Source organism: Salvelinus namaycush, chromosome 16, assembly GCF_016432855.1.
Source record: "Salvelinus namaycush isolate Seneca chromosome 16, SaNama_1.0, whole genome shotgun sequence".
Lineage (NCBI taxonomy): Eukaryota > Metazoa > Chordata > Actinopteri > Salmoniformes > Salmonidae > Salvelinus > Salvelinus namaycush.
Genome location: NC_052322.1, coordinates 47,574,871 through 47,598,582, shown reverse-complemented (window position 1 = coordinate 47,598,582; position 23,712 = coordinate 47,574,871). Strand labels below are relative to the sequence as shown.

Sequence of the window (23,712 nt, the reverse complement as noted above, 5' to 3'; positions counted from 1 at the left end):
CCCTTACACTCAATAACTGGTTGTGTCAACTTTAGCTGCAATGACTCCAACCAAACGCTTCCTGTAGTTGTTGATCAGTCTCTTACATCACTGTAGAAGTATTTTGGCCCTCTCTTGCATGCAGAACTGCTTTAACTCAGCGACTTTTCTGAGTTTTCAAGCAAGAACTACTCGTTTCAAGTCTTGCCACAACATCTCAATTGGGATTAGGTCTGGACTTTGACTAGGCCATTCCTAAACTTCAATTTTTGTTGCTTTCTATCCATTTTCATGTCGACTTGATTGTGTGTTTTGGATCACTGTCTTGCTGCATGACCCAGCTGCACTTCAGCTTCAGCTCACAGACGGATGGCCTGACATTCTCCTGTAGGATTCTCTGATACAGAGCGGACTTCATGGTTCCTTACTATTAAGGCAAGTCGTCCAGGTCCTGAGGCAGCAAAGTAACCGCAAACCATCACACTACCACCACCATGCTTGACCGTTGGTATGAGGTTCTTACTATGGAATGCAGTATTTGGTTTTCGCCAGACATAACGGGACCCATGTCTTCTAAAAAGTTATACTGTCCATAGAACATTCTTCCAAGAGTTTTGATGATCATCCAGGTGCTTCCAGGTGCTTTTTTTGGCAGAATTTAGTCAACTTTTTGGACGACATGTGAGAGACTGATCAACAACTAACAGGAAGCGTTTGGTTGGAGTCGTTGCAGATAAAGGTGGTACAACCAGTTATTGAGTGTAAGTGGGCCATTACTTTTTCACACAGGGGAAAGAGGGTGTTGCTTAACTCTGTTTAATTAAATAAATAAATAAATATCATTTTTTGTTATTTGTAAACTCAGGTTCCCTTGATTTAATATTAGGTTTTGGTTGAAGATCTAATAACAGTCAGTTTCTATGCAAAAATAGAGAAAATCAGAAAGGGGACCAAATACTTTTTCGCGGCACTGTATATGGTCTATACTTGGCATGTAGGTTTATATCTTATGGGTGGCACAAATTGTGATATGGGCGGGGTATATGCAAATTAAATACTGTAATATTTAATATAGTTTCAAAAAGTGTTGTGTTTTTTGCGGACTGTAGTGTTTTTGCATACATTACTGTAGTATTTACTATAGTATTCTACAGTATATTACCACATACTATAGTAAGTACTACACATGATCGAGTGATACTACAGTATGTAGTATAGTATTCTACAGTATAATACAGTTTAGTATAGAATTCTATAGTAAGTAGTGTAGTATTCTATAGTATAATACAGTTTAGTATAGAATTTTATAGTAAGTAGTGTAGTATTCTATAGTAAACTGTAGCATTTTTTTCATGTGGGGTCTTGAGTTGTCATGAGTTGGCAAGATGGCACAAACTGATCTGGGACCAGGCTAGAGAGAGAGAGAGGCAGCTCTATTGAAACCCATTGTCCTGCGTTTCTACAGAAACAGCTGTAAAAAAAACTTCCACCAACCTGCTGTGAGTAAAACAGACAAAAAACACCAGGGCTAGTCTGTTCTCCAGGGGGGGAACAACCTCAGGGCTAGTCTGTTCTCCAGGGGGGGGAAGAACCTCAGGGCTAGTCTGTTCTCCAGGGGGGGAACAACCTCAGGGCTAGTCTGTTCTCCAGGGGGGGAAGAACCTCAGGGCTAGTCTGGGGGGGGGGGGGGGTACAACCTCAGGGCTAGTCTGTTCTCCAGGGGGGGAAGAACCTCAGGGCTAGTCTGTTTTCCAGGGGGGGAACAACCTCAGGTCTAGTCTGTTCTCCGGAGGGGGAACAACCTCAGGGCTAGTCTGTTCTCCAGGGGGAGAACAGGGGGAGAACAGTTCTATGTGATACTATTAGTCAGTTCACATGACCTTTATGAATTATGAAGGCGTCGTGTTTTGTTCTATGATATACTAAACTCAGCAAAAAAAGAAACGTCCTCTCACCGTCAACTGCGTTTATTTTCATCAAACTTAACATGTGTAAATATTTGTATGAACATAACAAGATTCAACAACTGAGACATAAACTGAACAAGTTCCACAGACATGTGACAGAAATTGAATAATGTGTCCCTGAACAAAGGGGGGTAAAAATCAAAAGTAACAGTCAATATCTGGTGTGGCCACCAGCTGCATTAAGTACTGCAGTGCATCTCCTCCTCATGGACTGCACCAGATTTGCCAGTTCTTGCTGTGAGATGTTACCCCACTCTTCCACCAAGGCACCTGCAAGTTCCTGGACATTTCTAGGGGAATCGCCCTAGCCCTCACCCTCCGATCCAACAGGTCCCAGATGTGCTTAATGGGATTGAGATCCGGGCTCTTTGCTGGCCATGGCAGAACACTGACATTCCTGTCTTGCAGGAAATCACGCACAGAACGAGCAGTATAGCTGGTGGCATTGTCATGCTGGAGGGTCATGTCAGGATGAGCCTGTAGGAAGGGTACCACATGAGGGAGGAGGATGTCTTCCCTGTAATGCACAGCATTGAGATTGCCTGCAATGACAACAAGCTCAGTCCGATGATGCTGTGACACACCGCCCCAGACCATGACGGACCCTCCACCTCCAAATCGATCCCGCTCCAGAGTACAGGCCTCGGTGTAACGCTCATTCCTTCGACAATAAACGCGAATCTGACCATCACCCCTGGTGAGACAAAACCGCGACTCGTCAGTGAAGAGCACTTTTTGCCACTCCTGTCTGGTCCAGCGACGGTGGGTTTGTGCCCATAGGCGATGTTGTTGCCAGTGATGTCTGGTGGGGACCTGCCTTACAACAGGCCTACAAGCCCTCAGTCCAGACTCTCTCAGCCTATTGTGGACAGTCTGAGCACTGACGGAGGGATTGTGCGTTTTTGGTGTAACTCGGGCAGTTGTTGTTGCCATCCTGTACCTGTCCCGCAGGTGTGATGTTCAGATGTACCGATCCTGTGCAGGTGTTGTGCCACTGCGAGGACGATCAGCTGTCCATCTTGTCTCCCTGTAGCGCTGTCTTAAGCGTCTCACAGTACAGACATTGCAATTTATTGCCCTGGCCACATCTGCAGTCCTCATGCCTCCTTGCAGCATGCCTAAGGCACGTTCACGCAGATGAGCAGGGACCCTGGACATCTTTCTTTTTGTGTTTTTCAGAGTCAGTAGAAAGGCCTCTTTAGTGTCCTAAGTTTTCATAACTGTGACCTTAATTGCCTACCATCTGTAAGCTGTTAGTGTCTTAAAGACCGTTTCACAGGTGCATGTTCATGAATTGTTTATGGTTCATTGAACAAGCATGGGAACCAGTGTTTAAACCCTTTACAATGAAGATCTGTGAAGTTATCTTTGAAACACAGGGTCCTGAAAAAGGGACGTTTCTTTAGTTTATTATTATTTATTTCTGAGACAATTAGTCAGTTAACATGGTCTTTATGAACTATGAAGCCTTTATGTGCATGATGTGCTTCAAAACTCACAAAAAGTGACTTTAGCTGATGAAAAATATCTCATAGAACAAAATGTATCGGATCTCCTAAGTCTGTGTTTACCGCAGACCTTATTTTTTGGTCATTTATCTAGAAAACCCTATTCATTTCCACATAGACTTTGACCAACGAGCTATGGCGAAGCGAACCTCTGTTGGCGCCTCTCTATTAAGTCATGTTTTGTGATGGCCTTTCTAGAGACCGTGAGCCAACTACACTCTCATTCTGACAAAAGGCTGTTGACTTGTTTTCAAATCAGTAAGACTAGAAAAGATTACCAGCTTAAAAAGCTATCACTCAACTCTACTATTTTTTCCCGAGACCCTCACACTGTGATAACGTTGCAGAGTATCTGAGCTGATAGAAGTCCACAGTAGATTCAAGTCCACTAACTGCAGTGTGTCCCTGCACTCCGCCTTTATCACTGCAGTACTCCATCTATATTCATCCCATTCGCTACAACAGTAGTGCACTGCATAGGCAATAGGCTGCCATTTGGGCCGTGAAATCACTATGGTTTGTGTCCCAAATGGCATCCCATTCGCTACAACAGTAGTGCACTGTAATAGGCAATAGGCTGCCATTTGGGCCGTAGACTAGCACTGATCTGACTGCATGGGGATGAGGGACCTGTTTACTTTATTCCATTGATCAATGGGATGATGCTGCTCGCCTGCCTGCCCATCCAGAGCTATTTCTGAACCCTGGATCAATACAGCCACTGCAGCAGCCATCACATTCACATTGACTCCAGAAAAGACAGGAGAGAGAGAGAGGCCACAATCCCGAATGGCACCCTTTTTCCTATATATATATATATACGGTATATTGCACTATTTTTATCCAGGGCCCATAGATCTGTGTTCACAAAGTTCTGTACTTTATAGGGAATAGGCTGCCATTTGGGACCAACCCATTCTAGATGCACAGTCATTATCAGCCACTAGAACTAATGAATTCAAAACATAATCAATAGCTGTGATGTGACAGATGATCATGAATACAGTCGTTGATGCAGATCTTATCTACTCATTAGATATTTGTTTTGCTGTTATCTACTGATTTGTCTATCATATTCAGCTGTTGGAGTCAGCTGTTGTCAGCTGTTGTTGCCGTCAGCTGTTGCCCGTAAGCTGTTGTTGTCGTCAGCTGTTGCTGTTGCCCGTAAGCTGTTGTTGTCGTCAGCTGTTGCCGTCAGCTGTTGCCCGTTAAGCTGTTGTTGTCGTCAGCGCTTGTCGTAAGCTGTTGTTGTCGTCAGCGCTTGTCGTCAGCGGTTGCCGTCAGCTGTTGCCGTCAGCTGTTGCCCGTTAAGCTGTTGTTGTCGTCAGCGCTTGTCGTCAGCGGTTGCCGTCAGCTGTTGCCGTCAGCGGTTGTCAGTCAGGGCATTATGAAGGAACACTCTGTTGCTTATGATAAGCCACTGCACTAATTAACCTCTGTATCTTGCTTTACCTTGCTTTACTCTTTCTCTCTCTATCTATCTCTCTCTCTGTCTTTCTCTCTCTCTCTCTCTGTCTTTCTCTCTCTCTCTCTCTCTGTCTTTCTCTCTCTCTCTCTCTGTCTTTCTCTCTCTCTCTCTGTCTATCTCTCTCTCTCTCTCTCTGTCTATCTCTCTCTCTCTCTCTCTGTCTATCTCTCTCTGTCTTGCTCTCTCTCTCTATCTCTCTCTCATTCTTTCTCTATCTATCTCGCTCTCTGTCTTTCTCTGTCTTTCTCTGTCTTTCTCTCTCTCTCCGTCTTTCTCTCTCTATCTATCTGTCACTCTCTCTCTCTCTCTAATAGAGGTTGGTCTGTCTCTTTCTTTCTCTCAAAAAGCTGATTGATTTACGGATTGATTGAAACCTGGACAAAGTCCAGCACAGCCTCCTTGCATTCCAAACATGTGTGCCACAAAGCTAACAGAATGCACATTGGTTTGAAATTTTGCTAAAGCTCCTTGTCTGTGCGTCTCCAGAAGCACTACTCACTCAACAGCCCACCCACCTTTAAATAGGACAGGTACATGAGTAATGAAATGATCCGTTGATGACAAAGAACATAATATAAAATCATCATTAAAGTCATCAAAAGTCTTGATAGACTAATACAGATGTTTCTCATCTCCCTCTCTTTCTCTTTCTCCTTCCCCCTCTCCTTCTCCAACTCCTTCTCCTTCTCTGTCCCCTCTCCTTCCCCCTCTCCTTCTCCCTCCCCTTCTTCTCTTTCTCTGTCCTCTCTCCTTCCCCCTCCTTTTCTTTTTCCCTCCCCTCTCCTTCTCTTTTTCCCTCCCCTCTCCTTCTCTCTCCCCCCTCTCCTTCTCCGCCCTCCCTCCCTCACTCTCTCCTTCTCCCTCCCCCTCTCCTTCTCCCTCCCCCACTCCTTCTCCCTCCCTCCCTCACTCTCTCCTTCTCCCTCCCCCTCTCCTTCTCCCTCCTTCTCCCTCCCCTTCCCCCTCTCCTTCTCCCTCCTCCCCCCCTCTCCCTCCCCCACTCCTTTTCCCTCCAGGTATCACAGAGACTATAGCCCAGCTAGGCTCCGGTTGGCTAGCGGATAAGAACCCGTTCCATAAGTACCACTATCACAAGGCCTACCTGATCCTGTGTGGAGTGGTCAACCTGTTTGCCCCGCTGGCTAACACCTACATCCTGCTCATGGTTTACGCTGTCTTCTTTGCCATCTTCTGTGGCGGTTACATGGCACTGCTACTGCCTGTCCTGGTGAGAAACACACACACACACACACACACACACACACACACACACACACACACACACACACACACACACACACACACACACACACACACACACACACACACACACACACACACACACACACACACACACAAGCCTAATCATACAATATATCAATATCAGTGTTTGGGTCTATTAAGCCATGTTCTGCGGGAGCTGCTACTGCCCGTCCTGGTAAGAAACCAGTCCGTCAGAGTTGGGGTCAATTAGAAGAACTTAAGTCGATTAACTGAAATTCCAATTTAATAATATAAAACATTTGCATATTTTCTATGACTTCTCACTGGGTAATTAGATTATATAATTTAAGAAAATAACTTGCACACTGCGTGAGCTTATTTACTCGGTGTCTCAGCTGAGAGACAATTCAAGGCCAATACTTAATAATCTACTGTTGATACTGGCAAAGCGTGCAAGTTTTTATTTTCTTTCAAGGTGACCTAGATACCACCCACCAATCAATGAAGATAAAGAAAGTAACCATACAGGGGAGATGAGCGATTTCTTGAGAAATTGCTAGTACCATTTGTTCCATAGCAATAATGTTTTCTGATTCGGATTTAGAATCCAGCACTAGTGATATCTATTGAGAGAGAGAACAGTTTTTTAAAAAGTGCTGGCCAACCATTCTTAACAGGATCTTTGAAGGATATGTTCACTGTTTGCTGATCTATGCCTTCCCAGTCTGAGAATGTAATGTTATGAGTATAACTACTGTTTCCTGAAGGAGGGAAATGAGGTACAAAATACTATGGGAAGTCGCACTCTCGCGACTTCAGTTGAAGGATCTGCAATCACACCTGACAAGGCCAATGTAATCCGTGACTCGCTGGAATCCCCGCCTTCCACAGGCGTGAATCTCGGATTCATTCCTTCAACTTAATACCCGTCTTCACTGAGCCCAGGAACTGTCGGTGCGGGACCAAACGGGTGTTTCACCTTGTTTCAGAGAACGTTAAGAAACAACGTGTAACGTCCGTCGTCGGAATGAGACCAAAGCGCAGCGTGGAAAGTGTTCATGATTTTTATTATCAAAAAAACACTCAAACAAAATAACAAAACGAAAGCGAACAGTTCTGTCAGGTAACAGACACTAAACAGAAAACAACATCCCACAAAACCCAAAAGGAAAATGACAACTTATATATGATCCCCAATCAGGGACAATGATAGAGAGCTGCCCCTGATTGGGAATCAACCACACCAACATAGAAATAAGGAAACTATAATGCCCACCCTAGTCACAACCTGACCTAACCGAAATAGAGAATAAAAACCTCTCTACGGCCAGGGCGTGACACAACATTCTTCCTTCCCGAGGGAATGTTACATTTTATACTGGACCATGACCTCAGTGTGCATAAATTAGAATAATTTGCTGATGTCAAACTTTATATGAAAACATGATACATATTTTAAAAGCTGAGAAACAGCTCTTTCAAATGATATGACATACAATCAATCAAATTGTAATCAGTCAAGAAAAAACAACTTGTGACAGACAAAGGTCTGTCACAAGATGAGCTTATAGTTTTCACAGATGAAGGTCTGTCACAAGATGAGCTTATAGTTTTCACAGACAAAGGTCTGTCACAAGATGAGCTAATAGTTTTCACAGACAAAGGTCTGTCACAAGATGAGCTTATAGTTTTCACAGACAAAGGTCTGTCATAACATGGATACCTGTCATTAATATAAATACCTCCTAATTGACGGCGAGGTTCTCTCTGAATGTAATCTGTCTCTAATCAGTTTGCTGATTTACCTTGCCAGGTGGTGTGTGATTACACTGCCAAAGGTAACTGTTGACAACTGCAATGTCAACACAGTGGGATTTAAAAAATATAAAAAATCCACCACTTCTGGTTCTTCTGCATAACATTGTAGGAGTTGACTGATCAGACTTGTCAACCCCACCCATCTGTCTATTGTAATCGTGGATTACAGCAGGCTGGCGGACCACTTTCCTATTCCGGACTAGCCTCGTTACTTGAGTGGAATCATTTGCATTGTGAAAATTGTAAAGGCAAATAACAGTATGTGTGTCTCTCCACTGTATGGCCAATACGTTGCCCCCTATCCTACACCAACACATATCTCCACTGTATGGCCAATACATTGCCCCCCTATCCTACACCAACACATATCTCCACTGTATGGCCAATACATTGCCCCCCTATCCTACACCAACACATATCTCCACTGTATGGCCAATGCATTGCCCCCCTATCCTACACCAACACATATCTCCACTGTATGGCCAATACATTGCCCCCCTATCCTACACCAACACATATCTCCACTGTATGGCCAATGCATTGCCCCCCTATCCTACACCAACACATATCTCCACTGTATGGCCAATACATTGCCCCCTATCCTACACCAACACATATCTCCACTGTATGGCCAATACATTGCCCCCTATCCTACACCAACACATATCTCCACTGTATGGCCAATACATTGCCCCCCTATCCTACACCAACACATATCTCCACTGTATGGCCAATACATTGCCCCCTATCCTACACCAACACATATCTCCACTGTATGGCCAATACATTGCCCCCCTATCCTACACCAACACATATCTCCACTGTATGGCCAATACATTGCCCCCTATCCTACACCAACACATATCTCCACTGTATGGCCAATACATTGCCCCATATCCTACACCAACACATATCTCCACTGTATGGCCAATACATTGCCCCCTATCCTACACCAACACATATCTCCACTGTATGGCCAATACATTGCCCCCTATCCTACACCAACACATATCTCCACTGTATGGCCAATACATTGCCCCCTATCCTACACCAACACATATCTCCACTGTATGGCCAATACATTGCCCCCTATCCTACACCAACACATATCTCCACTGTATGGCCAATACATTGCCCCCCTATCCTACACCAACACATATCTCCACTGTATGGCCAATACATTGCCCCCTATCCTACACCAACACATATCTCCACTGTATGGCCAATACATTGCCCCCCTATCCTACACCAACACATATCTCCACTGTATGGCCAATACATTGCCCCCTATCCTACACCAACACATATCTCCACTGTATGGCCAATACATTGCCCCATATCCTACACCAACACATATCTCCACTGTATGGCCAATACATTGCCCCCTATCCTACACCAACACATATCTCCACTGTATGGCCAATACATTGCCCCCTATCCTACACCAACACATATCTCCACTGTATGGCCAATACATTGCCCCCTATCCTACACCAACACATATCTCCACTGTATGGCCAATACATTGCCCCCTATCCTACACCAACACATATCTCCACTGTATGGCCAATACATTGCCCCCTATCCTACACCAACACATATACGCTCGGTTTGACGCTCCCACTTTTTAAAGTACTTTAAATGCATCAGGCAACTGTTTCCAGTTTATCCTACAAGTCCCAAATGCATTGAACCCCTGTTCTCTGACTACTTACGATGTATAAAAGTTGTCGAACCAAACTTTTATACCTTGCTTTTCATATGTCACAACTCATTCTTAAAAGAAACAACTCGTGTTAAAAGAAACATGGTGTGCTAGCTTCATCCTGTTGGTGCGGTGGACTAATTCCATGGATAAAAAACAGAACATCATAGGTTCAAATCTCACTGATGCTGTATCACAATAAATTAAAAAAAAAATGTGTTTGCATTATTAATGCCCAAGCAAAGTCATTTCCATGTGGCCTGTGCTTGGAGTCCAAAACACTTAACCCAAACTAGCAGTGTTATTAATAGTCTTATTGAAACATGTTCTCAGAACGTTATTTAATTACCTTCAAATAACCTAGAATTTCCATTCTCAGAACATTAATAAAACCTTGCAGGCAAACTTTCAGGGAACCATAGTCAAATGTTCTCAGAACCTCCCTGCAATTTAAAAATGTATGTTCCTAGAACAGGCTAAATTTTCACTTCCGTTCTCAGAACGTTTTAAAAACGTTCAGTTTTACCGATCAGGAAACTTATGGCTTCATTCCCAGAACCAATGGAACCAAATGTGGTTGCTGGGAACCATGTTAAGTTTGGCATTGATATCTTAAAAATAAGCAAACTATTAACTTTTTAGACTATGTAACGCTAATGCTTAAAATAATCATCAAAAAATCTTCTTCTCATGGACTAAAAGTCAGATTCAAGCCAAATGTGGTATTTGGACTCATCATAATAGTCACTAAAGAGTTTGATAAAATAACGTTGATGCTTTCGAAGAAGACCACACTATACCTGTAGATACAAATGAGCACATACATGAGCACATACATGCTCAAAAATACTTCAAATACCTTCTTCTCATGAACCATAGGTCCAAATGACACCAAATGTGGAATGTAGGACCATTGTACATGTCTCAACTTACTCTGAAAAAAGCTAAGGGATTGGTTAAAAGATGTCCGAGTAAAAAAAAAAAAAAAGATATTACATGTCCATTTAAACCACTGTAAATCCATTCCACAGTGGCCTAACAACTTGACACTTGTCGTCGCTATCATGGATGTTCCAAATATGACCCACACTTCATTTCGTAAAGATATCTCAAAAAACAAGGAAACTATTAACAACATTTGTGTAACGCTAATGCTCAAAATCGTCTACAATCATCTCCTCCTCATGAACCATGCGTCAGACTCCAAGTTTAGCATTTAGACTCTGATGGGAAAAATTGTTGCTGCATAAAAACATGGCCGTATTGTACATTTTAGATGCAAGTTAGCACATGTGCTAATGCTAAAAATACTTTTCAAAATGTTGTTCTCATGAACTACAAAGCAGATTGATTCCAGATTTGTTATATAGACTCAATGGATTAGCCTCTAATGACTTTGAGAATGATTAGTCGCTGCACTCAAAGTCGGCCAAGCTACACCACTAGGTGTCACCATAACACACCAGGGCTATAAGAACCGAACCCATGGACATGGGGCCATGACATTTGGTTGTGTGAATATCGAATTTACAGTGTTCATACCTCTGAGTCAATACATGTTAGAATCACCTTTTGGTAGTGATTACAGCTGTGAGTCTTTCTGGGTAAGTCTCTAAGAGCTTTGCACACCTGGATTGTACAATATTTGCCAATTATTATTTTTTAAATTCTTCAAGCTCTGTCAAGTTGATTGTTGATCATTGCTAGACAGCCATTTTCAAGTCTTGCCATAGATTTTCAAGCTGATTTAAGTCACAATTGTAACTAGGCCACTCAGGAACACTATTATTGCATACAGAGTGAGTCCATGCAACTTATTATGTGACTTTGTAAACCATTTTTTACTCCTGAACTTATTCAGGCCATAACAAAGGGGCTGAATACTTATTGACTCAAGACATTTCAGCTTTTCATTTTTTAATTCATTTCTAAAAATGTCTTACAAACATAATTCCACTTTGACATTATAGGGTATTTTGTGTAGGCCAGTGAGACACAATTTCAAATTAATCAATTTTAATTTTAGTCTGTAACACCAACAAAATGTGGAAGATTTCAAGGCGTGTGAATACTTTCTGAAGGCACTGTACTATACCTGGGTTTGTGTTCCTACTTAGATAGTTTGGTAACAAACACTAGTTAGTTTTTGACTGGTGTGTAATGTTTCTTTGTTAATTCTTTCCTCAGGTGGATCTGGTAGGGCAAGAGAAACTCAACAACTCCATGGGATTTTCTATGTTCTTCGTAGGCCTCGGCTGTCTGACAGGACCTCCTCTCGCAGGTGAGGGAGTGTTACACGCAAGAAAGACTTGTGCACGTGACAATAAAAACGTGGAACTTGAAACACACGCATTGCATGCATGCATGCATGCACACACACACACACACACACACACACACACACACACACACACACACACACACACACACACACACACACACACACACACACACACACACACACACACACACACACACACACACACACACACACACAATGACAGATGAGTGATTTATTTTTTAACTCACTCGTGTGTGTGTGTGTGTGTGTGTATGTGCGCGCGTGTGTGTGACCACAGCTGTTCTTAACTATCTGGTGAAGTTTGAGTAGATTAGCTAACATGTGTGTTCATGTTTCGAAAACAGAAAAAGCCAGGTGAAAATCAACCTATAGTTAGCTGTTTGTGGGTTGATTGACAGAAATGCATAGCAGTGCATTTCATCAGCCCTTCTAGGCGAGCTAAGCCATAGAAAAACATTGTCGGGCCTCCCGAGTGGCGCAGTGGTCTAAGGCATCGCAGTTGCTAGCTGTGTCACTAGAAATCCTGGTTCGAGTCCAGGTTCTGTCGCAGCCGGCCACGACCGGGAGACCCATGAGGCGGCGCACAATTGGCCTAGCATTGTCCGGGTTAAGGGAGTGTTTGGCCGGCAGGGATGTCCTTGTCCCATTGCGCTCTAGCGACTCCTGTGGCGGACCGGATGCAGTGCACGCTGACACGGTCGCCAGGTGTACAGTGTTTGCTCCGACACATTGGTGTTGCTGTCTTCCGGGTTAAGCGGGTTAAGCGGGCATTGTATCAAGAAGCAGTGCGGCTTGGTTGGGTCGTGTTTCAGAGGACGCGGGGCTCTCAACCTTCGTCTCTCCTGAGTCCGTACGGGTAGTTACAGTACGAGACTGTAACTACCAATTGGATTTCACAAAAGGGGGTAAAAAACAACGTTGTGTTCATTTCATTTTTCCCACAATACTATACTATACTAATATACTAAGCTATAAATACTATATTATTCACGTACGGGTAGTTACAGTACGAGACTGTAGTGTAGTGTTTTTGCAGACTAAAGCCATATTTACTGTAGTATACTTAAGCAATAAGACCCAAGGGGGTCAATATATATGGCCAATATACCACATCAAAGGACTGTTCTTAAGCACGACGCAACACGGAGTGCCTGGACCCAGCCCTTAGCCATTGAGCATATACCACACCCCCTCTTAGAAATTAGAACGACTGGAGGGAAAGAAGACTGACTAACGTGGTTTGAAACCCTCCCACATTAAAAAATAAGACCCAGAGAAGACCCCCTCCCAGCAGTCAAATCGAACGCTGCGCTCCATATTGTGACGTTTTATTGGTAACGACCTATAGTAGAAATACTGTAGTAAAAGAAAACTGTAGTATATACTATAGGAATGAATGTAGTGTTTCTTGCAGATTGTAGTATTACTGTTGCATTTACTGTAGCATCTTTGCAGACTGTAATATAGTATTTACTATAATGTTATCTTTGACAGTGGAGGCTTTCTCCTTCACGAAACCCAAACCTATAGACAGGTCTGCTGTTTTCTATAATCTGTATGAAACACAATATGGTCTATACTTAGCATGTAGGTTTCTCACTTATGGGTGGCACAAATTGAGATATGGGGAGGGGAATGGGCAGGGTATATGCAAATTAAATAGTGTAGTATTTACTATAGTTTTTTAAAAGTTTTGTGTTTTTGCAGACTGTAGTGTTTTTGCATATATTACTGTAATATTTACTACAGTGTTTTCTTTTGCTGATAATACTATAGTATTTACTATAGTATTCTACAGTATACTACCACATACTATAGTAAGTACTACACATGATTCAGGGATACTACAGTAAGTAGTGTAGTATTCTGTAGTAAACTGTAGTATATTTTCATGTGGGTTGTAGGCGAGCTAAGCCTTACTTGGTTTCAGTCCAGAATGTTTTAACTGTTGACATTGGCCATTTGTTTTGGTTTACAATCTGTTTTCAATCGCCAGAACAAGTTTGTTCTTCAAATGTTATTAAAAAAAAGGTCATGTTTACTCCTAAGGGCCCGTATTCGTGAGTAGGAGTGTTGATCTAGGATCAGGTCCATGTCATCTTATTGATTAGGATCTAAATAAACTCAACTAGATCAGCACTCCTACTCTGAGATGCTTTGTGAATATGAGCCCAGGTTAGTAGGTTGTTCTGGGTTACACAATGCCCACACCAGCCAAGACATTAACTAAGAAGGGCTTTCCTCTCTTTCGCTGCCATTGATAAACTGGTATTTCATCATCTAAACTAGTCTAAATGTACAATACCAAAAGTCAAAAGTTTCTTTATTTTTACTATTTTCTACATTGTAGAATAATAGTGAAGACATCACATATGGAATCATGTAGTAAGCAAAAAAGTGTTAAACAAATATATATATTTTATATTTGAGATTCTTCAAAGTAGCCACCCTTTGCCTTGATGACAGCTTTGCATACTCTTGGCATTGTCTCAACCAGCTTCATGTTTACGATTGCTTTAGTCTACTAGATATATATATGGCAAACTAAAATAAGTTCAAAACACCTTCACATCTTTGAACTGTGACCTACGAACACAGGTGTTCCTATTTCCAGGAAAAATAACACGGCATTCCCCTAACTGGTGCCTTTTGACTTCAATCTGTAGGAGAGGGTAAGGGCTTGTAAGCAAGCATTTCACGGTAAGGTCTACACTTGTTATATTGGGCGCATGTGACAAATAAAATTTGATTTGATTTGAGGTACTCCTTGAACTTTCAAGTTTCAAAATGTATTCGCCACGTACACAGGCTACAACTTGTGTAAAACAGTACAGTGAATTTCTTACCTCCAGAGCTTTTTCCCCAACAATGCAGTGTTAATAATAATATAGATAGTAATAGAAAGTATTATAAAACATTAAAGTAATAATAAAAACTACACAGGAACTTACGAAGACACGATTGACACAGAGAGCGGGGGTTGGTTTGGGGGAGGGGTGGTTGGGTCTCCCACTTTGTCAGGCTGTCCTGAGAACTGAGAGGGGATCTGTATTCCAGGGTCTGAGAGGGGATCTGCATTCCAGGATCATTGGGGTCCGGAAATAGCGTGCTGCTGTGTTTGCCATTCATGCTGCTAGTCCTGCAGGATGAACTCAACTGACCGCAGTCCACCATGACCTGGCACCCCCTCTCCTTCCCTCCCCACGGCCAGCTAGCTATACATGCTGTGTTAGCGTTCCCCCTCTCCCTCCAGCTATATATGATGTGGCGCAGCGGTCTAAGGCACTGCATCTCAATGCTAGAGGTGTCACTACAGACCCTGGTTTGATCCCGGGATGTATCACAACTGGCCGTGATCGGGTGGCGCACAATTGACCCAGCGTCATGAGGGTTTGGCCCGGGGGTAGGCTGTCATTGTAAATAATAATTTGTTCTTAACTGACTTGCCTAGTTACATAAAGGTAAACAAAACAACTACACAGGCTGTGTGTTAGCTATCCAATTCCTGCTGGACTGGGCTGGCCCTAGCCGTTCTCTTCCCTTCAGGCTGGTAACCTAAAGAGCCATGACGATGAACTAAAGATCTAACAGGACCAGAAATAGAGCTTACTTATTCAGGACGTGATGTACCATGTCTCCATCTGTTCCATTCAGATACTACCACCACTTTTAAAATATATCTTAGGTCCTTAAATTTAGAGTAGCCTTCATGTAAAATTAATTTCAGTTCTAAACCAGAAAATGCTCATAGCTGTATAATGTTGTCTGTTAGTATGTACGCAACATTTTATTGTTAGTTATGTTTACGCCCCCCCCCCCCACGTATTGTTCAGTTGACCTTTTGATTAAAAGAGTGCCGTTAACTCTGACATATATCGTCATGTGAGACGTATGCTGTTATTGGATGACGTTACTAACGGTCTCCCTTTGCTATGGTGTCTTCTTTCATTAGAACGTGTGGTGTCGGGGGATGTCAATTTCTCCCTGGTATTGCTGACGTTATTAATGTGTGTTTGTGTGTTCGTAAAAATAGACTCTAAAATGAGGAGCAGGCCACAGTATGTGTTGTATATTGAGGAGCAGGCCACAGTATGTGTTGTATATTGAGGAGCAGGCCACAGTATGTTGTATATTGAGGAGCAGGCCACAGGCTGTTGTACTGTATATTGAGGAGCAGGCCACAGTATGTTGTATATTGAGGAGCAGGCCACAGTATGTTGTATATTGAGGAGCAGGCCACAGTATGTTGTATATTGAGGAGCAGGCCACAGTATGTTGTATATTGAGGAGCAGGCCACAGTATGTTGTATATTGAGGAGCAGGCCACAGTATGTTGTATATTGAGGAGCAGGCCACAGTATGTTGTATATTGAGGAGCAGGCTGTTGTATATTGAGGAGCAGGCTGTTGTATATTGAGGAGCAGGCTGTTGTATATTGAGGAGCAGGCTGTTGTATATTGAGGAGTAATTCTATATCTATGTGTCCGTTGTTTCTCTCATTGAGGAGTGATGTTATTGGCCTCCTCCCTTCGCGGTGGTGTCTTCTGTCCTTTTAATGTGGATGTCCATTTCTCTCTTTTCATTGAATGACGTCTTCCCTTTGTCTTCCATCCTCTAGGTTTCCTGTATGACTACACCCAGACCTACGATTGTTCCTTCTACCTGGCAGGGGTGTGTTACCTGCTGTCCTCTGTGTCTCTCTTCCTGGAGCCCGTGGCGAGGAGGTGGCAGAGCAGAAAGAGGAGACGCGAGGCCCGCGACGTAGACACCAGCTGGAAGACTAACGGCTGCTTCTGCCCTGAGCTTCCTGTCCTAAAGAACAGCAACAACAATGACGTGGTCTAGAGGGTAGTTTCACCCCAGCTAGCACATTTGGTTCCTTGGAAGTTCGTATGCAAAATAACCATAGGGCAATCACCATGCCTTAACAATCACTACGGGCCTTATAACTTTTGGTGCTAGCTGGGGGACATTACCATACTCTCCTTCATTAAGCCTGGAATCGAGGCTATGTAGATGGAGGGAGGGCAGGGTTGGCTCTCTGTTCCTAATATATGTCATTTAGCAGACACTTGATAATTATTCAAAGCGACTTACAGTAAAGTGAGTACAGACATTTTGGGGATTTGTGATCCCGGCGGGAATCGAACCTGCGACCTTGGCATTACTAGCACCATTGCTCTTACTGAGACACACGTAACCATGTGGAGGGAGAGCAGAGTTGGCTGCTTCCCCTTTCTCTCTCCTTCCTTAAAACAAGCATGTGCCAACTGTGCCAGTTACCCAGCTTTTGGGTGGACTGAAATGACCCTGCTGCTTTGGCGAAAGCCAAGGAATACCCAACTGACTGACTGACTGACTGTCTGACTGTCTGACTGTCTGACTGAGGAGAAAGCCAAGGAATACCCAACTGACTGACTGTCTGACTGACTGACTGTCTGACTGAGGAGAAAGCCAAGGAATACCCAACTGACTGACTGACTGAGGAGAAAGCCAAGGAATACCCAACTGACTGACTGTCTGACTGAGGAGAAAGCCAAGGAATACCCAACTGACTGTCTGACTGACTGTCTGACTGAGGAGAAAGCCAATGAATACCCAACTGTCTGACTGTCTGAGGAGAAAGCCAAGGAATACCCAACTGACTGACTGTCTGAGGAGAAAGCCAAGGAATACCCAACTGACTGACTGACTGACTGAGGAGAAAGCCAAGGAATACCCAACTGACTGACTGACTGACTGTCTGACTGAGGAGAAAGCCAAGGAATACCCAACTGTCTGTCTGACTGACTGAGGAGAAAGCCAAGGAATACCCAACTGACTGACTGACTGACTGAGGAGAAAGCCAAGGAATACCCAACTGACTGACTGTCTGACTGAGGAGAAAGCCAAGGAATACCCAACTGACTGACTGACTGTCTGACTGAGGAGAAAGCCAAGGAATACCCAACTGACTGTCTGACTGACTGAGGAGAAAGCCAAGGAATACCCAACTGACAGGACTGTCTGACTGAGGAGAAAGCCAAGGAATACCCAACTGACTGTCTGTCTGACTGAGAAGAAAGCCAAGGAATACCCAACTGACTGACTGACTGACTGAGGAGAAAGCCAAGGAATACCCAACTGACTGTCTGACTGACTGAGGAGAAAGCCAAGGAATACCCAACTGACTGTCTGACTGACTGAGGAGAAAGCCAAGGAATACCCAACTGACTGACTGACTGACTGACTGTCTGACTGAGGAGAAAGCCAAGGAATACCCAACTGACTGACTGACTGACTTAGGAGAAAGCCAAGGAATACCCAACTGACTGACTGTCTGACTGAGGAGAAAGCCAAGGAATACCCAACTGACTGACTGACTGACTGAGGAGAAAGCCAAGGAATACCCAACTGACTGTCTGACTGACTGTCTGACTGAGGAGAAAGCCAAGGAATACCCAACTGACTGTCTGACTGACTGTCTGACTGAGGAGAAAGCCAAGGAATACCCAACTGACTGTCTGACTGACTGACTGACTGAGGAGAAAGCCAAGGAATACCCAACTGTCTGTCTGACTGACTGTCTGACTGAGGAGAAAGCCAAGGAATACCCAACTGACTGACTGACTGAGGAGAAAGCCAAGGAATACGCAACTGACTGACTGACTGACTGAGGAGAAAGCCAAGGAATACCCAACTGACTGTCTGACTGACTGACTGACTGAGGAGAAAGCCAAGGAATACCCAACTGACTGTCTGACTGAGGAGAAAGCCAAGGAATACCCAACTGACTGACTGACTGACTGTCTGACTGAGGAGAAAGCCAAGGAATACCCAACTGACTGTCTGACTGACTGACTGACTGTCTGACTGAGGAGAAAGCCAAGGAATACCCAACTGACTGACTGTCTGACTGAGGAGAAAGCCAAGGAATACCCAACTGACTGACTGACTGACTGACTGAGGAGAAAGCCAAGGAATACCCAACTGACTGACTGACTGACTGACTGAGGAGAAAGCCAAGGAATACCCAACTGACTGACTGACTGACTGACTGAGGAGAAAGCCAAGGAATACCCAACTGACTGACTGACTGACTGAGGAGAAAGCCAAGGAATACCCAACTGACTGACTGACTGAGGAGAAAGCCAAGGAATACCCAACTGTCTGACTGACTGACTGACTGACTGAGGAGAAAGCCAAGGAATACCCAACTGACTGTCTGACTGACTGTCTGACTGAGAAGAAAGCCAAGGAATACCCAACTGTCTGTCTGACTGACTGTCTGACTGAGGAGAAAGCCAAGGAATACCCAACTGTCTGTCTGACTGACTGTCGGACTGAGAAGAAAGCCAAGGAATACCCAACTGTCTGTCTGACTGACTGAGAAGAAAGCCAAGGAATACCCAACTGTCTGTCTGACTGACTGTCTGACTGAGAAGAAAGCCAAGGAATACCCAACTGTCTGACTGACTGACTCTCTGACTGAGGAGAAAGCCAAGGAATACCCAACTGTCTGTCTGACTGACTGTCTGACTGAGGAGAAAGCCAAGGAATACCCAACTGTCTGACTGACTGAGGAGAAAGCCAAGGAATACCCAACTGTCTGTCTGACTGACTGAGGAGAAATTATTATGACCACAGCAATGTTACTGTAATAGCTTAAAAATGGTTGTAGATATAACAAAGACTTTTCCTTCAGTCCATAAAGAGAGGCAGCAAACGGAGAATCCTGTTTTGTAACGTTTTGAATACAAGACAAATGTACACTTATTCTGCTAGGCCACATGTTAACCCTCATGTTCTCATGGCATCGCCTGACGCCTGCTACACAAATCTCATTGTAGTGTGGACTAATGTGGCTGGAACACTTGACGTCATTTTTTTTTTTTCGGTATGAGGAGGAATTGAACAACACAACAAACTTCTGACACAACACAACCACCATTGTCTATACAATCCCATCCTATATGTAACGGATGTGAAATGGCTAGCTAGTTAGCGGTGGTGCGCGCTAATAGCGTTTCAATCGGTTACGTCACTCGCTTTGAGACCTTGAAGTAGTGGTGGAGCGATGGGTAACGATGCTTCGTGGGTGACTGTTCTTGATGTGTGCAGAAGGTCCCTGGTTTGCGCCCGGGTCGGGGCGAGGGGACGGACTAAAGTTATACTGTTACATATATTCATCAGAAACGGTACACCTCTGTGTTAAATACAGTACAACGTACAGTACAACGTACTGTACAACGTAACGTCCGTACACCCATGAATGAGTCTTGGGTTCCGTCCCAAATGTCACCGTATTCCCTATATAGTGCACTACTTTCAACCAGGGCCCATAGGGCTCCCATAAGGGCTGGTCAAAAGTAGTGCACTACTTTCAACCAGGGCCCATAGGGCTCCCATAGGGGCTGGTCAAAAGTAGTGCACTACTTTCAACCAGGGCCCATAGGGCTCCCATAGGGGCTGGTCAAAAGTAGTGCACTATATAGGGAATATAGAGTGTTTTTTTGGCACGCAAGCCCTGTACACAGAAAAAATTTGAGATCATGTTATATATGATATGGGTTACCGTATGTACCATATAGATGATGTACCATATGTCTGGTATATACAGTTCCTTCAGAAAGTATTCACACCCCTTTGACTTTTTACACATTTTGTGGAATTAAAATTGATTTAATTGTTCCTTTTTTTTGGTCAATGATCAAATGTGAAAGTGGGAGAAAAAACACTAATATATCTTGATTAGATAAGCATTCAACCCCCTTGAGTCAATACATGTTAGAATCACCTTCGGCAACGATTACAGCTGTGGGTGTTTTGGGGTAAGTCTTTAAGAGCATTTTTGCAAAACTTCAAGCTCTGGTTGTTGTTCATTGCTAGACAGCCATTTTCAAGTCTTGCCATAGATTTTCGAGCTGATTTAAGTCAAAACTGTAACTTGGCCACTCAGAAATATTCAATGTTGTCTTGGTAAGTAACTACAAAGTATATTTGGCCTTGTGTTTTAGGTTATTGTCCTGCTGAAAGGTGAATTTGTCTCCCACTGTCTGGTGGAAAGCAGACTGAACCAGGTTTTCCTTTAGGATATTGCCTTTGCTTAGCTATATTAAATGTATTTTTATCCTAAAAAACTCCCTAGTCCTTGCCGATGACATGCATACCTATAACATGATCTAACCACCACCATGCTTGAAAATATGTAGATTGTAACTCAGTGATGTGTTGTGTTGGATTTGCCCCAAACATAACACTTTGTATTCAGGACAAAAAGTAAATTGCTTTGCCACATTTCTTGCAGTTTTACTTTAGTGCCTTATCGCAAAAAGGATACATGTTTTGAAATATTTATATTCTGTACAGGCTTCCTTCTTTTCACTCTGTCATTAGATTAGTATTGTCGAGTAACCAAAATGTTGTTGATCCATCCTCAGTTTTCTCTTATCACAGCTATTAAACTCTTTAAAACTCTGTTTTAAAATTATCACCATTGGCCTCATGGTGATATCCCTGTTTCCTTCCTACAGTATCCGGCAACTGACTAAGGAAGGACGCCTGTGTCTTTGTAGTGACTGGGTGTATTGATACACCATCCAAAGCGCAATTGATAATTTCAGCATGCTCAAAGGGACATTCAATGTTGGCTTTTTTTTTTTTCACCCATCTACCAATAGGTGCCCTTCTTTGCGAGGCATTGCAAAACCTCCCTCGTCTCTGTGGTTCTGTCTTTGAAATTCCCTGCTTGAATGAAGGACCTTACAGATAATTGTACGTGTGGGGTACAGAGATGAGGTAGTCATTCAGAAATCATGTAAAACACTATTATTGCGCACAGAATGAGTCCATGCAACTTATTACGTGACTTGTTAAGTACATTTTTACTCCTGAACTTATTTAGGCTTGCCATAACAAAACGGGTTGAATACTTATTCTAAAAACAAAATTCCACTTTGACATTATGGGGTATTGTGTGTAGATCAGTGACACAACATCTCAATGTAACCCGTTTTAAATTCAGGCTGTAACAACAACATGTGGAACAAGTTAAACGGGTGTGAATCCTTTCCAAAGGCAATGTGGGTGTTCCCACCTAGACCATTTTCTGCCACCCACTCATCAAAGCCCTATTTCACAATACTACACAAATGTCTTAATGAACTATGTTCACATAATATCACCAAGGGTTGCAGTCAATCAGACCCAAATATAATAGTTTGGGAATCGTACCGCTGCACCATGCAATATACTGAATCGCTGCACCATGCAATATACTGAACCGCTGCACCATGCAATATACTGAACCGCTGCACCATGCAATATACTGAACCGCTGCACCATGCAATATACTGAACCGCTGCACCATGCAATATACTGAACCGCTGCACCATGCAATATACTGAACCGCTGCACCATGCAATATACTGAACCGCTGCACCATGCAATATACTGAACCGCTGCACCATGCAATATACTGAACCGCTGCACCATGCAATATACTGAACCGCTGGCCATGCAATATACTGAACCGCTGGCCATGCAATATACTGAACCGCTGCACCATGCAATATACTGAACCGCTGCACCATGCAATATACTGAACCGCTGCACCATGCAATATACTGAACCGCTGCACCATGCAATATACTGAACCGCTGCACCATGCAATATACTGAACCGCTGGCCATGCAATATACTGAACCGCTGGCCATGCAATATACTGAACCGCTGCACCATGTAATATACTGAACCGCTGCACCATGTAATATACTGAACCGCTGCACCATGCAATATACTGAACCGCTGCACCATGCAATATACTGAACCGCTGCACCATGCAATATACTGAACCGCTGGCCATGCAATATACTGAACCGCTGGCCATGCAATATACTGAACCGCTGGCCATGCAATATACTGAACCGCTGCACCATGCAATATACTGAACCGCTGCACCATGCAATATACTGAACCGCTGCACCATGCAATATACTGAACCGCTGCACCATGCAATATACTGAACCGCTGGCCATGCAATATACTGAACCGCTGCACCATGCAATATACTGAACCGCTGCACCATGCAATATACTGAACCGCTGGCCATGCAATATACTGAACCGCTGCACCATGCAATATACTGAACCGCTGCACCATGCAATATACTGAACCGCTGCACCATGCAATATACTGAACCGCTGCACCATGCAATATACTGAACCGCTGCACCATGCAATATACTGAACCGCTGCACCATGCAATATACTGAACCGCTGCACCATGCAATATACTGAACCGCTGCACCATGCAATATACTGAACCGCTGCACCATGCAATATACTGAACCGCTGCACCATGCAATATACTGAACCGCTGCACCATGCAATATACTGAACCGCTGCACCATGCAATATACTGAACCGCTGCACCATGCAATATACTGAACCGCTGCACCATGCAATATACTGAACCGCTGCACCATGCAATATACTGAACCGCTGCACCATGCAATATACTGAACCGCTGCCCATGCAATATACTGAACCGCTGGCCATGCAATATACTGAACCGCTGCACATGCAATATACTGCTACAAAGGACTGCTAGAGAAATCCACTCATAGCAGTGCATTTGGAAAGTATTCTCCACATTTTGTTACATTGCAGCCTTATTCCACAATTTATTAAATTGTTTTTTCCCCCTCATCAATCTACACACACTACCCCAAAGCAAAAACATATTTAAAAAATGTTGCTAAT

At 43.5% G+C, this 23,712-nt stretch overlaps 1 protein-coding gene across 1 annotated transcript in view; it reads left to right on the top strand.

Annotated features, from left to right (window-relative positions):
* LOC120061712 (monocarboxylate transporter 5-like) overlaps positions 1 to 16,816 on the top strand; it is a 34,834-nt gene extending 18,018 nt beyond the window's left edge. Inside the window, exons 6-8 of the mRNA XM_039011607.1 lie at positions 5,939 to 6,150; positions 11,857 to 11,950; positions 16,590 to 16,816. Coding sequence (XP_038867535.1) covers positions 5,939 to 6,150; positions 11,857 to 11,950; positions 16,590 to 16,816 — 533 coding nt within the window. The remainder of the gene's footprint in view (positions 1 to 5,938; positions 6,151 to 11,856; positions 11,951 to 16,589) is intronic.
* Positions 16,817 to 23,712: the final 6,896 nt, after the last annotated feature.